Source organism: Ipomoea nil, unplaced genomic scaffold (genome assembly GCF_001879475.1).
Source record: "Ipomoea nil cultivar Tokyo-kokei standard unplaced genomic scaffold, Asagao_1.1 scaffold0317, whole genome shotgun sequence".
In the NCBI taxonomy this organism is placed as follows: domain Eukaryota; kingdom Viridiplantae; phylum Streptophyta; class Magnoliopsida; order Solanales; family Convolvulaceae; genus Ipomoea; species Ipomoea nil.
The window spans coordinates 5108926-5127784 of record NW_017616745.1 but is presented as its reverse complement, the minus strand read 5'-3'; the positions used below and the strand labels follow the sequence as shown (position 1 = coordinate 5127784).

Here is an 18859-nt window from a genome sequence, read left to right as displayed (position 1 = left end):
TGTTTTATTTTAGTATTATTATTATTATTATTATTATTATTATTATTATTATTATTATTATTATTGAAAGTGAGTTGAAATAGTAGTGATGTACGGAGTATAAAACACAATAAAGTGAATTGTAAATAATATGATATGCGATTCATTTTTAAGTATTACTCACTTTAAAAAATGAGTCTAAGAAGGAATTACATGGATAAATATAGCCTAGGCGTACCAAACTATTTGCTTAAGACAATTATTAAGGAGCACCTTTTAGGCCAAATAATTAGTAATTTAAGGCTTAGACCTGGCTAGACATTATGCATGACATGATAGAAGAATTATTGTCAGAACTAACTATATAATGGCAATAAAGTACAAGCTAGATTGGTCATTAATTAAATCATACGACGGCTCAAGGTTTTGTCTAGATGTCTACTAATACACCAAAATATTGGGATACTCTATAATATAGATTTAAAAAAAAAAATGTAAATGGCCTGTGTGATTGAATTTGTGGAATATGAGTTTCATATTTTTAAAATCACAATTGAAATTCGATTCTTATTATCAAGACTCTTTCAATCGAACTTGTTACACGAATTTTCTTAGTGTGATTTGTCTTACACATTCCCCCCTCCCCCTTAATGTGATATAACAACTTATAGATTTAATCTTTAATATACAGGGATTCTTCCGAAGTTCAAGAGGTCGGAACCCTGTGCTCTCGTTGGGTTGGAAAATACTAAATATTTTTTTTAAGCCTTTCAGGTGAAAAGTCTCTTTTTGTAGAACATGTTGGCTTTTATAGTGTGTGGAGAGAATACATGACACATGTCAAATTTTCACTGTCATAGGCTACTTATTAGGTCGATTACGTCATGTGTTAGTGCTGAAATTCTTAGACATGTGTGACAACTGAGATGATGTTTCACATACTGTTTCTCTGTCTGAGTAGGGTCCACTTCCCAACGCCAAAGGTCGAGAAATGCATTACAGAAATCTAAAATGATCGATAATTGTCATATATGTTCTCTATATTACCATCAACCATAGTATGATATACTTAAAATATATATATATATATATATATATATATAAAATTAATTACATAGTGACTGCTAATCTACATGCACACTACTGCATTGCATGTGCCATTCAAGTGATACTATTCAATGGAGGAGAAGCATCAATCACACATAATAAGACACTTGGATATGAATCATATGATATGATGGAACAAACAATTTTCTTTCGAAACAAAGCTAAGTATTGGCATTTGGCAAGCTGGCCTTCAAACGGATAGCTTAATTAATCAGTATAGATAAAATAACTCTATGCACTTAATACGCACTTAGGTGTAAATTATTGTAAAAGTGCACACCAACCAAACATGCCAACAGAATAATGTGTGTCTTGTACGAATTTTGTCTTGTAATACAACGATGTTAGTACTAAATTATGGCACCTTTTAACTCTGGGCACAAACGTAACACTACCGGCGGTGACCTGCTATCCTATCCTAGCTAGCTAGCTTGTAATCTATTCGATTTAATTTGGATGAATTGACATAACTTTTTGGAGTGTTTGTTGCAGGTACGTGGAAGCCTTAAAAGTGTACCTTAAGGTAATGTGGGTGTAGTTATGTTATGAGGGTATTTGGTATATAGCTAATAGTTAATTGTATTAGTGTGTTTGACTAGTTGATAGTATTCGCTGATTGTAGAAAAATGTTTGATAAATGAACTGTTAGTTGATAGCTGATTATTTGTAAAATGACTTTCTCAAAAAAGCTGTTTTGAATCGCTTTTAAAATTTTAACTTTTTAGAGCAATAAACTGTTACAAAAAGTTAATTAATTATATTGATTGTTTAGTCAAGTCAAACAACTAACAGGGCGTTTGGTTGGAGGGATTTTAAATTTCCTTCCCACTTAATTCCCACCTAATTGCAAAGGCCATTAAATTCCGTAGTTTGGTTGGAGGGAATTGCAATTCCATGGAATTGCAATTCCCCAATTTTCATAGAATTAAAATCCCATGTCCCCCCTGGTATTTTAATTCCTGGGAAAAAAGATAGTGATGAGTCAAAATTACCCCTTCCTTTTTTACCCTAAAATTAATGTCTAACAACAATAATGGACATTTTTGACTTTATACTACTTATTTCCTTTTAATTCTCATGTATACCAAACATTGGAATTGAAATTCCCAGTAATTCTATTCCTATCAACCAAACACTGGAATTTAAATTCCCACTTTATTCCCAGTAATTCAACTCCCATGGAATTACAATTCCTTTCCCACATAATTCCCCCCCCCCCCCCCTCCAACCAAACGCCCCGTAATGGTGTGTTTGGTTCGCACTTGGGAATCGGAATCGGAATCGGAATGGATATCAAATACTTGGTAATGGTAATAAGTTTTGGTGAAAGTATTTAACATGTTTGGTAGTAGGGTGGAATAAGAATTGGTTACTAATAATAGTGCTTGAAAATGAATAAGGGAATATAATGAAACCCTTATATTATTTGGGTATGAGTTTTTCAATTGATGGGGTATTCAAAACCCATAGTAGTGTTTTAAAAATCTATCAACCAAACAATAACAATCACTTTCATACCCATTCTTATGGGCAAAACCCATCGACCAAGCACGCTCTAATAATGATCAAATAAGTCAAAATTGACTGATAAATTAACTATGTTACCAAACAAGCTAGAGTTATATAATTTTATTTAGTTTAAGTTGTGATATTATTATTATGTCAGATTTAAAGTTATGTACATGATAATTTGATTTGATTATCTCTCTCATCTTAGGTACTTGAGATACCGACTTTTTTAGCTTTTTGGGGAAAAAAAGTTATCCCTTTTGTCCCATTTGTCTGTTCTACTTATTATTCATTGATCAAACCAACTCTTTATTCCTTATTTATTTCTATTAATATTTTTTTATAATTTATAATTTTGATTTTTTTTATTTAATAGTACTTTTAATATAATTTCTAAATATATAAAATTTACATACTAATTCTAAATTTAATATTATTATAAAAAATTAAATTATAAATAACTTCAGTCAAAGCCTAGTTAGTGATTCTTTGTGTTCAACTAATCCAATAGAAAATCATACATAAGAACCGTTCACTAGAACTCCGCAATCCTCACTCGGGACGTGACCAACCAGTCAGTTTTGACTCCCTAACTAAATTACCCAACACCCCTCCATAACACCCAAATAATTACCTTTTATTACTCATTCATTACCCTAGTAAATCTCCCCCATTATTACCCATTAAACTTATTAATCACCTATTTATTTTTCCATTTAAACCCACCAAAAACCCATTAATGGGAGGGAGCCTAGACTATTCATTCTACTCGTACAAAAAGCTAAGTGAAGAGCAAGAGGAGGAGGGGGGGGGGGGGGGGGTTATTTTTCACGAGAGGGCTCCATCTCTCGACACAACAACGAAAACAATATGTACAAAATATTTAAAAAATAGTGAATTTTAAGCTTGGGACCGTCCAAAAAGGTCCGTGATTTTCACTTTTCGTTTTCTACGTTAAGATTGTTGTGTCTCTCTTTCTTTTTTCCTTTCTATTAATTCTATTTTATTTTCATTCAATTGGTTATGTTGGGCAACCGAGTGACTACCCCAGGTCACGAAATCAATATTGGCGCCGTCTGTGGGGACCGATATAAAAAGTCGTCTGCCCCTACCATTACAGTGAGAATATCAAACACTAGACCGCTGAACAATGATTGTCGATTACACATTTGCAGAGCGCGCTTTGAGTCAGGTAATTCGTCACAATATTATTCTAAGCATCGTTTTGGATTGAAAACAAGCTAGAATAGAAATTGTTGTAAAATTCCAAAAAAAAAAAAAAAAGAAGGCAAAATTCTGATATATTTTTAGCTCTTGACTTAATGATATATATATATATATATATATATATATATATATATATATATATATATATATATATAAGAGAAAGATTCCGGTCCTACTTTAGATTTTGAATATCATGATAGCATAATGTTGATTTATGCATGATTATAGTTTAGTATGTGGTCGTGTTCATTGGGTTGTCATATGTCATTTTAGGTGCTTGCTTGGTACTCGTGAGTAGTTGCCCCCAAGCTTAAGCATGCATCCAATCTCTTGCTAGGGTTTCACATGGATGGTGGGGTGAAGTCATGTCATCTCTTTCGTTGTTGCCTTCTTTGTCTTACCTCTTCCATTTTCACCTAATCATCATCAAATTGTACTATGTCCTATTATTATTATGTTTGGTCATTTTAATTTGCACCACCCATTTCTTATGGTTTTTGTTCTCTATTGCTTTAGAATATTATCACTTTTTTTTATAACGTAACTCAGGTTTTCCAACTTCGTCGAGTTATATTATCTGTTCTCTATTGTTCATCAACAATTTATTTTCCTTTATCAATTTTCCATATATCTCCAAGAAATTGAGAATTTCTCTAGTAAATATATACAATCTAGATACTGGAATACTTCAAGTAGTATATATAAAGACATACACACAAATACATTGAATAAGTCCTGATTACTTTTTATAATCAGAGCGGTAAGTGTTTAATCTTGTTACGTTATTACAATATTAACCACAAATATCTCCAATATGTACTATACGTTCAATGAATTATACTCACTATATATGATAGCTAAACACAAGGTACTATATCCTAAAGAATGAAAGACCAACCATGTACCTTACAATAATGACTTAACATATTAAACATCACTAAGATTGCTTCTAGCAAAACTTGAAGCCATATTAAGAGTTTTGGCCTCAAAATTCTTACTTTTTTTTATTATGTGTTATTTAATCATTAATAAGTCTAGCTAAACTATTACACACACACGCACACGCACGCACGCACGCGCGCGCGCGTGCACACACACACACACACACACACACACATATATATATATATATATATATATATATATATATATATATATATATATATATATATATATATATATATATATATATATATTGGCATGGTGATGATAACCTAATTATTATTATGTAAACTATTATTTCTCTTTAATTTCATGCAGACTAAGGTAATGGATTAGCAGATGGGGATGGGACATCAATGAATACCTAATGTGGTTGGCATGAAGGCAACAATTCCATTGACTTTTGCAGACATGCTAAAAATTCAAGCTATGGCCAGGTAAAATTAAAGCTGCATTAAGAAGCTGTTTTAGTAGTTGCCTCAACAACCCCATTGGATTCCCTAGTTTAACAGTACACAAACTAAAGAATAAATTAAGGTGTATAAGGAACAATATAATGGACATTATTATAGGATACCAAACTAACAGTCGACATTATATAGGATACCAAACTATTTTTCTTTCTCATCAAAACATATAAAATATGTACTCGGCAGATCCCAATTAATAAACCAATTCAAAATAAGTTTATAAGTTTTGCTTTGCTATCAGCCATATGGTATGATACGGATATAGCTAGATTATTTGATCTTGTTGTGAGAACTAGTATTAATGTTTGGGAGTTTATAAGATAGTTGAAATACATTTCGTGATTTATCCCCTCCCCCTCCCCCACCAGTTTCTAGAAAGGAGATTAGAGGTGATGAAACTTTAAGTTTGGAGTTCAAAACATATATAAAAAAAATATTGTAAATATATTTACTAATTGAAAACCCCAATGCTGCAAATCTACATACTAAAAACCCTAATGCTGCAAATCATAATTGGGGCACGCTCAAGTGAGAACGGTTGTCCAGGAGAGAAATCAGAACCACTCACAGTTGTTTACGTGTCCAGATTCACGAATCAGATGTAATTTAAAAAAAAAAAAAACGACACGGTGGCATTTTCATAAATAACTCGAATTTTTGTACAAGTAAAATGTGTTACAAGTGCAAGTAACTGGTACAAGTTTGCAAGTGAAAAGTGCAAGTAAAATCACTTACAAGTGCAAGTAATTTACCTTGGTAACATCCGTGCACCAAATGATAAAGTCTTTCACATAGGTGCACTTAATGATAATGTCTGGTGCTACTAATGATATGATAACGTTAGGTGCACTTAATATTGATGCTCAATGTACATTTTACTTGCACTTAGGTGCACTATATGAAATTGTTACTTACTTTTAAAACAATTTACTTACACTTTGATGTTCAATTATTTACAAAAATGTTACTGTGTTTTTTTAAAATCAGTGTTTCTGATCATTTAGATCTGGACACATGGACAATTGTGAATGATTTTAATTTCTTTCCTAGGCGAGACGTTCTCACCTAAACGGCTTCCTTATAATTGGTTAGTTAAAACCCATTTAAAGACCACACTTTAAATTATAGGTCTAACTAGGAGACAAACTTGAAACCTAGCTTGTATGTAAACAACTCAACTAGGATTGTCCCAATTATACTGTATGCTATAAATACTATACATAAGAGATTAGTACAACTTATAAAGTATAAGGTATAATTTTATAAGCATAGTAAGGGTGCGTTTTGTTTCCACATGGGAATCGGAATTGAAATGAGAATCAAATACTCGGCAATGGTATGAGTTTGGTGAAAGTATTTTGCATGTTTGGTAGTAGGGTGGAATTGGAATGATTACCAATATTGATGTTTGGTTATGTATGACCCTGTAATAGGAACAAAGGTTTTAAAAATACAAAAATAAAAAATCAAGTCAATTGATTATAATATAACATTATAATGACATCCAAAGCACAAATATGAAAAAAACAAAAACAAAAACAAAACAAAAAAAAAATCTAAAAATACTAATCCAAACTTTAAAAATCATATTATCAATAAGATGGAATGATACTTTAAAAATGAGGTTTTTAATTGAAAGGTAATTAAATTCCATAATTGTGTTTTAAAAAATTATCAACCAAACACTAACTATGATTATCACACTACCCTCCATTTTCACATCTAAATTATGCAGTTTCAGAAAATCCCGTCCCCTATATAATTAATAATGTTCATCATAAAAGCTTGGGAGTGATTAAGAAACCGAGGTTATATTGGTAATTGCACTCCATCAACGACAGTGTCACACATATATATACATCAGATAATGACAGTTGAAGCCGTAAGCTACTGAGCATTAACTTCGTTGATGATAAGATTATCGATTATGGTTTCCCTCTGACGATTCATTCTACCCGATCGAAAGCCGCCAAAAAATGTTGATACGTCCCCCGCCGGAAAATGGGTTTTCTGTAAAGCCTCTAAAAACCCATCTTCAGGCCGAGTCAACAAGACACGGGCACAGCTCGCCGGAGCCACCCACCGGAGAATCAAGAATCCGACGGGCCATTGACCTGATTTCTACCCTGATTTCCCTCACTCATTCGACCAAAGTCTTCTCGGTGAAATGGCAGCTGATACGCTGCAAGCTGGAGGAGCTTCTCGCCGGCGTCTCCGCCGTCGAGAGCTGCGACGATTCCGGTGAAAATCGCAGACTTCTTAGCTCCGTGAAGTCCATAACCGCCACCGTGAAGAGCTGCCACGATCTCGCTAGGGGCTGCGTGGATTTAACCTACAGCGGGAAGCTGCTGATGCAGAGCGATCTCGATATTGTGTCCGCGAAATTGGACGGACATATAAAGAGCATGGCGGAGATTTATGCCCGCGGGCTGCTGAAACAGAGCAATGCGATTGTGGTTTCGCGGCCCGGCCCCACGGCGTCGCGCGAGGATATCAAGTTTTACATCACGGATTTGCTGTCCCGCCTGAAAATCGGGCGTGCCCAGATGAAGAAAGAAGCTCTGGTGGCCTTCAATGAAGCGATTCAAGAAGACGAAAGGTATGTGAAAGCCGCCATTGAAATCGATAACTTCGTAGCTGTGCTAGTGAGCCTTCTTGATTTTCAAGAAGCCGGCATTCACCAAGAGGCTGCAAAGGCGGCGTCTTTAATCGCAGGGTTTCAGCCCTTCAGAGGCGTTTTGATCATGGCTGGGATAGTTGCTCCATTGATTAGGATCTTGGAGAGTGGGAGGGATGAATTGGAACTGGGGAAAGATTATGCCGCAAGGTGTTTGATAAAAGTCACGGAGAATTCAGACAATGCATGGGCTGTTTCCTCGCATGGTGGGGTCACAGTTCTGGTGAAAATCTGTGCTGCCTGTGATGATTCCGGGGGTGAATTGGTTGGATTGGCTTGTGGGGTGCTGAAAAATTTAGTTGGGGTGGAAGAAATCAAGAGGTTTATGATCGAAGACGGGGCGATTCCCGTGTTCATCAGGCTAGTTAGGATGAAAGATGAAGTCACCCAGCTATCTGCAATGGATCTTCTGTTAAGCATGGGTTCTGGAGATGAATCCACCCGGCAAATGATCATTACAGAAGGCGGGATTCGAGCAATCGTGACCATCTTGGATCCCATTTCATCGTTTTCGTCCAAAATCAGAGAGGTGGCTCTGAGAGGGATAGTGAATCTATGCTTCACATCACCAAATTCCCTCACCATTTTACTCAGCCTCGGGTTTATAGACTACATTCTTTACTTTCTCCAATACGGGGAGGTCTCGGTTCAAGAATTCGCACTAAAGGCAGCTTTTTGGCTCTGCAAAGCATCCGAAGACGCCAAGAAAGCAATGGGGGATGCAGGATTCATGGCAGAACTCGTTAAGTTTCTCGACTCGAGATCATATGACACCCGCGAAATGGCAGCAGAAACACTGTCTAGCATGTTGGTCGTGCCTAGAAACCGGAAAAGATTCGTGCAGAACGATCAAAATGTCGGGTTGATCCTGCAGATGCTGGATCCCCAGGAGAAACAGTTTGGCAACAAGAACCTGCTGCTCTCCATACTCAAGTCCTTAGCCTCCAGTAGCAGTGCAAGAAAGAAGATTGCCAGTTCTGGGTACTTGAAGAACATTGAGAAGCTTGCTGAGAATGAGGTTTCAGATGCAAAGAAAATTGTCAAGAGATTACACTCCAATAGGTTCAGAAACATCCTTAGTGGAATCTGGGGTTCTTGATTCATGTTGTTGTACACTTTCTTTATCTTCTTTCACCCTGTTATCTTAGTTATATTATCCTGTACATTTTCAAAACTATCGTTATAGATCTATGATAAGTATAATTTTTTTTTTTACTTGATACGAAAGAGCCAAAAAAAAACACTATGTCATTCTAGTGGGAAAGACACCGACAACATCTGTAAAAATCTCTTGCCGACTCCATATGATTGCTGTGTTGTTTCTTGATTATATGGGCAAAGAGCCAAGGAAGTACTTGAACTTGTCCCACATCGATTGGAGACATGTTTTTTGATCATTTTATAAATTCGTTTTCTTGGCCCTTGCTCGCTGAGCTCTGTAACGAGAGCTTGTAACCCGAGTGGGGGCATGTGGGTGATGCGGACGGCAGTGTCTGGTCAGACGGGTTGAGCCAGCGGGCTGTGTTGTCGGCCCGCCCATTCCGAGTGTAGAGTTGGGCCAAGGTGTCCATGCGGAAGCTTGGGCTTCTTGGCCCGTAGAGTGGAGAGCACCGCGTGAGGCTGGTTTGACAGAGCAGCGAGAATCTCCCGCTCTTTGCGGTGGAAGGATAACGGGCCGTTGCTTAGCGGGTTTAAAGAGCCCATTGATCAGCTCCAACCGGACCATCACCTTTTTTAGCGCAAATTATATCGTGTATGCACCGCGCATCAAAATTTAATGAAAAGAAACGGAATCTGTTTCGCAAAAAATAACTCTGTTCTTCACTTTCATTTTATATACACTGCAGTTCCAGTTCAATACAACTACAATTTCATTTCGATATAACTATAGTTTCATTCAATATTTATACACTCAAATATGTGAAAATGTTATTTAATTTTATTTTATATACACTATAGCTTCATTAAAACACAACTACATGATTATTTCAATATAATTACAGCTTCATTGTACAATATACACTCAAATATGTGAAATGTTATTCAATTTCATTTTATATATACTGCAGTTTCATTTCACCACAACTACAGTATCATTTTGATATAACTGCAGTTTCATTTTATAATGTAAAAATAATACGTGAGGCAGTATCGGTTTAGATACACTGTAGTGTCCCGTTAACACTAACAGTGCGCCGTTTTTTTACTTAAAGAAACGATGCCGTGTTGATTATGCACCGCGGTCCACGATATAACGACTGTTTTTTTAGGATCTTAATAAACATTTAAAAAAATTATTTTTATTGTATTTTAAGAAAACCGTTGAAATTCATCAAAGGATATATAATAAAGTAAAATAACGTTTATCCAATTGCGTCAATTTTAACCATTTATGGAGAAATTGTAGTAGATAAAGAAACAATAATTGATTAGATATATAAAGGAAATAAGAAGTTTATAATTCATCAATGATACATCACATAAATGTGTATCAAAGAGTAATAATTATCAACAAATATAGAAATAGCAGATTTGCTGACAAGCTTGCTAATAAAGTTATGTCACACAAGAGAGGAGTCTTAAAATAGTCTGAGATATCGTCAATGTCAATTAAAAATTTTGAGAGATGAGTTTGGTCCAACCCCTTCTATTCCAAAAAAATAAAATAAAAAATAGTAATAATTGTTGTTTTTTTTTTTTTTTTTTTTTTTAGAAGAGTAATAATTGTTTTTCTTTCTCAAATTACTAGTATATCCAAAATCGGATGATGCACATTTCTTGAAATATATATAGAAAGAAGATAGGAGCAAGATTATAATTTGTTGTGACACATCATATTATCAAAGAATAATACTTGCTTTTCTATCTCAATCATTTTTTCTTCATATTGTGTATGGTATTCTCTACTACAAGACTAATCTAGGTTGAACTCGATCGAGTTGTATTTACATAATTTAACTCTAACTAGAAAGAAAACTTGGCCCTAAGCTCAATCTTCTTGTTAAAATTATCATTCTACTAACAAACTGTCCCAAATAGATAAGTTTTCAATTATTTGTTTTCAAACTAACAATTGTTTTCCTTTCTCAATCTTTTCAAACTTCGTACCTAAATCTCTTTGAATATGCAATATAAACTCTATCCAATTGCGTTAATTCTAACCATCTATGGAGTAATTGTGTTGGTAAAGAAACAATAATTGATTAGATATAGAAAGGAAACAATAAGGGGGTGTTTGGTTGGATGGAAAATATTTTCTAAGAAAATTATTTTCCTAAAAAGTTAGAAAAAGCTTGTTTTCTAATGTTTGGTTCATGAAATTTATTTTCTATTGGAAAATGATTTCCTTACTTTTGAGGAAAACAAATTCTGAAGTGCAACTTAGGATTTTGTTTTTGTTGGTAGTTGGGAACAAAAAGTAAGTTTGCAAGATTATTTTATCCTTGTGTTTAGGGCTGTTAACGAACCGAACATAAACGAACGAAGGTTGTTCGTGTTTGTTTGTTAAGGTTTTTGAAAATCCTGTTCGTGTTTGTTTGTTAAGCGTTCATTAGTGTTTGTTAACGTTCGCGAACACGTTCACAAACGTGTTCGTTTACGTTAACGAACACGTTCGTGAACGTGTTTGTCAATGTTCGCGAACACGTTCACGAACATGTTTTTAACGTTAACAAACACGTTCACGAACATATTGGTTTACGTTCATGAGCACGTTCGTGAACCTTTAATAACCAAACACCTGTACATGTTCATGATCACAATTCGTTCGTGAACAAGAAATAATCTACATTCATGTTCGTGAACATTATTAGACGAACACTAAACGAGCTTGTTCACGAACATTATTAAACGAACACAAACGAGCTTGTTCACGATCTCTTAGCAAACGAGCATACAACTATTCAAGCTCTGTTCGTTTATTAACCGAGCTCTAATTTTTGTCTGTTAATGGTTCGTTTACCTTAACAAACGAACATAAACGGACGTTTACCGAACACGAACACGAGTAGTTTGCCGAAAGCTCTGTTCGCTAACACCTCTACTTGTGCTTCTTTCTTAATTACATTACATACATATAAATAGCAAACCCTAGGGTTATAGGGACATATAGGTCTTTATACTCATTATTCCTTACAATCACAAACACAACCAAACAATATAATCAATATTTCCAGTAACTTCTTTTCCACCAACCAAACAATGGAATAATTCATCTCCCCAATAACTACTTTTCCATGAAATTTCAATCTCATTTCCTTTTTAAATATTTTCCGCGAACCAAATGAGCTCTAAGTTTATCACTCGTCGTGATACATGGTATAGATGTGTATCAAAGAGTAATAATTGTTCTTCTTTTTTTCTCAAATTAATAGTATATCCAAAATTAGATGCACATTCATGAAATATATAGAAAGAAAATAAGCGTAAGTTTATAATTTGTTATGGGACATCATATACACGTAAAACGTGTATATCAAAGAATAATATAATACACAATCCTTAAAAAAATAAAATAAAATAAAATCATACCGCATATGGTATCCTCCATTATAACTTATACGACTAATTTAATTTATATTGAATTTTGGTCACACCCGCAAAATATGATTGTTACTAAAAGAGAAAAGCCTGATCCAAAACTTAACCTTATATTTGAATTGCCAATTTACCATTTCACTAACGAATTGTTCCAAACTGTTGGGTGTTTCAATTTTTTTCAAACTAATAATTCTTTTTCTTTATCAATCTTTTCACACACCTTACATGGATCTCTTTCACTCTGCAATATAAACTTTATCCAAAAAGAATAAAATTGTTTAAGTAATTGTATAACTCATTCCTAAATCCTAATTAATTTTATTTATTTATTTACTAGCTAGTATGGATATTATTTACCAACCTAGCTGTTTTTTTTTTTTTTTTTTTGAAGGGAAAACCATGATACTTTATTAAATCAAATGAGCAATACAATGCGGAATAGAATGAATCCAACAAGAATGATCGACTGTGAACGAGCACTTCTAGCAAGAGTATGAGCGAGCTTGTTCGCTGATCTAGAAATAAAATTAAATGACACTAAATCGTTACCAACCTAGTTGTTTAATCGTTACAGAATTTACAGCTTAAATTTCACATCTGAAAGGAAATTTATGAAAGTCATTTGTTCCTTAGGGTTGGGGGAAATAATGAAAGTCATTTGTTCTTCCCAACAAATCATTCCATGTTTTAGCACAAATTCTTCCACTAATCATTCCATGTTTCCTAACAATAATTAAGTTCAAAAAAACAAATAAATTAATAATACTAACGGTTTCGGTTTTGTGAAGCCATTAATTGTATTCAAATAGATAATATTGAAGAGATTAGGATAATCCTAGTCATCATGACATAGTGACATATTGTGTAATTTATCAATTATCAATAATTTTCATATTTACTCATCATTAATTAAATTGTGCATACCATTATATTGACAGCTAATCATAATCATAATAACTGAAATAGAAAACGCAAATACCCCTTATTAGTCTAATCTACTGTACTATATATTGCATAGTAGCAAGGAAATTACAGGTAAATTATCCAAATAGTTTACCGTTTATAAAAGTTCTATTGCTTTGACTTTACACTTTTAATTTTGTCTAATAATATAATATCGTTAAATTTTTAAATTTTTACATATTTCGATTAATTTTGGACTAAACAATACCTTTTGGGAATTAAAATAAGTACAATTTGATAACAAATGATATTATGCGACAAAATTAAAAATTAAAAGTCAAGAATTAAAGTGGTAAAATCACTATAGTTGAGAGACGGCTTCGTTAAGAATCATGTTGCGCACCCCTATATAAAATCGCTCACTATTAGTCATTTCTTAACATATTTGACATACGTAAATTAAATTTCTTTAATTTTTATTCTGAAGGTCCCTCACATTCTGTCCCGACAAAATATTTAGGAGGAAGTAAATCTTCTCAAATATTGTCTACTGAACCATCTCATTAAGTTAAACTCGTGGAGGCAATTTTTATTTTAATAAAATAGGATAAGTCAATTCACCCGTATTCATGACAATTAAGATTAAGAATAAAAAAAAAAAAAAAGTTACTTATATGGGGCCATTGTAATCGTAAAATCGTAAAATTTTCTATATTTCTATATATGGAAATATGGAATACTGTAGTAATTTACTATTTCAGTAATTTACTATTTACTATTACCTTAGATGCTTTCCATTTCTCTATATATTCCTCCCTCCCCATTTCATTTCTCCCCTACCATTCAATCTTCCTTTCATTTATATATCCCTATCGATTTTCTCTGATCTGTTGCTAAACCTTCAGAAGCTAAGGAAGAAGTAACAATGGCGGGTGGTGGTTTTGGCCCTGATCCGGGCACTGGAAAAGCATACCCTGGAAATCTCACTGGTTATGTCACTTTTACTTGCATCGTTGCTGCCATGGGAGGCCTTATTTTCGGTTACGATATCGGGATTTCAGGTAACCGATCTCATACTTAAGTGACTCGAGTGAAACGCTTTTGGCCCGAGTCTCGAGGTTTAACATTTTTTTGTTTTAATTTGGTGGTGGAATATAATAGGGGGTGTGACATCTATGGATTCGTTCTTGGAGAAGTTTTTTCATTCTGTATACATAAAGAAAAATGAGGATACGTCTACGAATCAGTACTGTAAGTTCGACAGCGTTACATTAACGTTGTTCACCTCGTCATTGTACTTGGCTGCGCTGTTCTCCTCCCTGGTTGCCTCGTATGTTACCCGAAAACTGGGGAGAAGACTTTCCATGCTCCTCGGAGGTCTTCTCTTTTGCGCCGGAGCTTTGCTTAACGCCTTTGCTCGCGACGTCGCCATGTTGATCATCGGCCGCCTTCTCCTCGGTTTTGGTGTCGGATTTGCCAATCAGGTAATGTAGTCTCCCATCTATTTTCTTGCCGGACAGACATCCTTAAACTGGTTCTTAGGATTTATGTACGAGGAAAATCATAGTCACTATTTGAGAGAGTGTAGATTTGATAAATCTAGTCTGGGTGACCCTAGTTTGTAAAGGACTACATAAACAATCCGCCTAGGTTGTTTTGATTGGCTCAAACCAAAAAGATTTATAGGCTGCTCCCTTAAGAGTTCACTACCCCATTGAATATGTGTTGATGGGATAAATTTCCGTAATGTAACCTTAGTCAGTCTCCAAAACACTGTTGCAAAAATTGGCTTAAGTAGTCGCCTAGGCGTCCTTATATAGTGATGATTTATCCCCTAAGTGCCAAACTCAGTCGAGTTAACTGTAAACTCGGTAGAATTAACTAGTCCAATTCAGTCGAATTGGCCTTGCTAATTTTTCTTTTATTTCACACACACACACACACACACACACACACACACACACACACACACACACACACACACACACACACACACACACACACACACACACACACACACACACACACACACACACACACACACACACAAAGTAGTACAATGAACTAAATCAATCTAAAATTAAACTTGTATTATTTAGTTATTGTTCATCGCATTCTTGATCTGACAATTTTGTGTGTTGTGCAGTCGGTTCCGTTGTACCTGTCGGAGATGGCGCCCTACAAGTATCGAGGAGGGCTCAATATGTTGTTTCAGCTATCAATCACAATTGGGATCTTAGTGGCCAACGTTTTGAACTTCTTCTTCGCCAAGATCACGTGGGGATGGCGGCTGAGCTTGGGCGGCGCCGCCATCCCGGCGGTGTTCATCATCATCGGCTCCATCATCCTCCCGGAGACACCCAACTCCCTGATCGAGCGCGGCAACCACGACGTGGCCAAAGAGCGGCTCAAGAGGATCAGGGGAATCGACAACGTGGACGAAGAGTTCAACGACTTGGTCGAGGCGAGTGAGGCCTCCCGGAAAGTGGAGCATCCATGGCGGAACATGTTGCAGAGGAAGTACAGGCCGCAGCTAACTATGGCGATCATGATCCCATTTTTTCAACAGTTTACGGGGATTAACGTTATCATGTTCTACGCTCCCGTGCTGTTCAACACCCTGGGCTTCGGGGATGAAGCTTCGCTTGTGTCCGCTGCCATCACCGGCGCTGTTAACGTTTTTGCCACCTTTGTCTCCATTTACTACGTCGATAAATTGGGGCGTAGGTTCTTGTTCCTCGAGGGTGGCATTCAGATGTTGATCTGTCAGGTAAAGCTATCACGTACTAAAAGATCCACCAAATCATATACTCACACATATCACTCAAATTGATCATATTGTTGAGTTATTAATTACATGGTTCCAAGTCCAATTCTTGTGAGAGCAATTTTTTGGTGACAACTTAGACTGGTTAGTTCTTTGGCAACTAGAGTTACAAGAGCAATCTCAACCAAATGGACTGTACTATTTGCTTAGTAACCACAAAGTTCCAAGTCGGATTTGAGTCGGTCAGTTAGGATAACTTAGACAAGTTACTCCTTTGTTAGTTGAAGTCAAATTATCATATTGTTGACTTGGTCAATTGCATGGTTCCAAGTCCAATTCTCAGTACTTTTTTGGCCTTCTTGGTGACAATAGACTGGGTAGTCCTTTGCCACCTAGAGTTACAAGATCAATCTCAGCCAAATTGGCTTGTGGTATTTGCTTGGTAACCACAAAGTTCCAAATTCAATTCTTAATGAAAGTGATCTATAAACCATTTTGGTTTGAGTCGATCAGCTAGAATAATTTAGACAAGTTAATCTTTTGTCAACAAAAATCACAAGGGCAACCTCAGCTCGACCAAATTGGGCATGCTATAGTTTAGTAACAACAAGGTTCCAAGACCAATTCTCAATGAAACTGATTTATTGAGCCGGTTAGGTATAGCAACCTAACGTGATTAGTCTTTTGCTAGTTAAAATCACTAGTGATTTTGATTTTATTTTTTTATCACTCGAAACACGTGATATTATAAACTCATATTTTTTTGGTTACAGGTGGTGATTGCCATCTGCATTGGGGCGAAATTCGGGGTGACTGGATATGCCGGCGATTTACCAAAGTGGTTCGCCTTTGTGGTGGTGGCTTTCATCTGCATTTACGTGGCCGCATTCGCATGGTCATGGGGGCCTCTGGGGTGGCTGGTTCCCAGCGAGATCTTCCCACTGGAAATCCGATCCGCCGCGCAGAGCATCAACGTGGGAGTCAACATGATCTTCACCTTCATCATCGGACAGGTGTTCTTGATGATGCTGTGCAGCATGAAGTTCGGGCTGTTCCTGTTCTTCGCCGCCTTCGTGGTGGTGATGACGGCGGCGGTCTACTTCTTCCTGCCGGAGACCAAGAACATCCCCATTGAGGAGATGGTGGTTGTTTGGAAGGAGCACTGGTACTGGAAGAGGTTCATGACGGGGGTTGATTTTCCGGGGAAAACAGCGCCGGAGGTTGAAATGGGGATCGGAGGAGAAGGTGGGCACAAGAATGTGTGATAATCAACAACGTTGTCTGCATGTGTTTTTCCAGTTTTATGTTCGGATGTTAGATTTTTTTTTTTTTTTTTTTTTTTTTGGTCACCTTTGGAGTGGATTTATATATAGTGCGTGGATTGAATTGCTAATGTTGCAGTTTACTGGTACGTCTTGATACATAGAACTATAGAAGTTGTGTTTTGCATTTTATTTGTGTTCCATCGTTGCTGAGATTAGGAAGAGAGAGAGAGAGAAAAAAAAAAAAAAAAAAAGACTTCGTAATAATATTTCTTACACATAATAAAGTTTTCTTCTTTTTAGAATTGGAGACTTTGGCGTTCTCTGTATAATGTTTATTGTTTAATACCGTGAATTGTCAATTTTTAAATTTAAATGGTTTCTACGACTATAATTTACACAAGCTGTGTGGATCATATTTTATATACGGTAAATTAATGTATATTCAGTACAAAAATAATGTACATTTAGTACAAAAATAATATACATTTAATATATTAAAATGTACTTTTTGTTATGGTCCATACAACACTGTGTGGACCATAACTTGCCCTTATGCAGTGTGATAGTACCTTCGTTACCATTCCAAATAGGTGAATTGAGAAAATATATCTAGAATATATACTACCTTTTAAGAATCACGAGTATTTTTTTTAAAAAAAATTAAATGCTGCTTCAACCTTAAAAATGATTGGATGGGGTAAATTGCGAGATTATCGACTAAAACCACCATTCCGAGATTATAGACTAGACGACCATTAGGAAAATTTAGAAATTTAAATTTTTAAGCATTAGTAAATGAGTTTTTTTTTTTTTTTTTTTACTAGTTTGAGAATTTGAAAAATCATTTAATTTGTTACTATTACCCACTATCTATTAAAAAGGGAAATTCTATTCACATCCCCCTTTTTACTATTTGCACCACCTATATAATAGGTCAAATCACTTTATAGGTGGTGCTAACAAAAAATGCTAGTTGCACCCCATTATTTAATGTAGTCCAAAGATTAATATTTATTTTATATTTTTTTTTACAATCATTATTATTAATTAACAAAAAAAAAAAAAAAAAACACAACTAAGCCGCTAAGCGTCACCTTCTCCGGTGAGAAGGCAGTCCGTCGCCTTCTCCGGGGAGAAGGTGACGGTTGTTTTTTTTTTTTTTTTTTTTTTTTTTAATGAATTAAATTTTGAATTAATTAATTATTATTTAAATCTAATAAATGTGGTTTGAATAAGGGGGTGCAAATAGCATTTTGACCACCCATTAGGCTATTTGCACCACCTATGTATTTATTATAAATTTTTACCTGTTTAGATTTTCAATGTACTTTATATCCCATTTTTAGTTAAAGGGGGTGCAAATAGCAACACTCATTAAAAAATGTTTGGTAACACTGTTAGTTGATTAGGTTGTCGGGAGTATTCCCGAAATTTTAAAAAAAAAAGTTTAGCCATGATTTTTAGAAAATTTCTT

At 35.2% G+C, this 18859-nt stretch overlaps 2 protein-coding genes across 2 annotated transcripts; both read left to right on the top strand.

The window, feature by feature from the left end:
* The first annotated feature begins 7107 nt into the window (after window positions 1–7107).
* On the top strand, window positions 7108–9069 carry LOC109171411 (vacuolar protein 8-like). The gene has a single exon (XM_019320503.1). The coding sequence runs from the start codon at window positions 7211–7213 to the stop codon at window positions 9008–9010; it is 1800 nt and encodes a 599-aa protein (XP_019176048.1). The 5' UTR covers window positions 7108–7210; the 3' UTR covers window positions 9011–9069.
* Window positions 9070–14278: 5209 nt separating this feature from the next.
* LOC109166362 (sugar transport protein 12-like) lies at window positions 14279–17385 on the top strand. The gene is made up of 4 exons (XM_019315339.1): window positions 14279–14414; window positions 14515–14837; window positions 15500–16123; window positions 16894–17385. The coding sequence occupies exons 1-4, from the start codon at window positions 14279–14281 to the stop codon at window positions 17383–17385; spliced, it is 1575 nt and encodes a 524-aa protein (XP_019170884.1).
* Window positions 17386–18859: the final 1474 nt, after the last annotated feature.

Bases quoted from the DNA above. Each gene is read 5' to 3' on its own strand.
- LOC109171411 (XM_019320503.1), top strand. From the start codon at position 7,211: ATGTTGATACGTCCCCCGCCGGAAAATGGGTTTTCTGTAAAGCCTCTA.
- LOC109166362 (XM_019315339.1), top strand. From the start codon at position 14,279: ATGGCGGGTGGTGGTTTTGGCCCTGATCCGGGCACTGGAAAAGCATAC. The intron at 14,838-15,499 runs GTAATGTAGTCT...TGTGTTGTGCAG, and splicing joins GTGTCGGATTTGCCAATCAG to TCGGTTCCGTTGTACCTGTC. The intron at 16,124-16,893 runs GTAAAGCTATCA...TTTTGGTTACAG, and splicing joins TTCAGATGTTGATCTGTCAG to GTGGTGATTGCCATCTGCAT.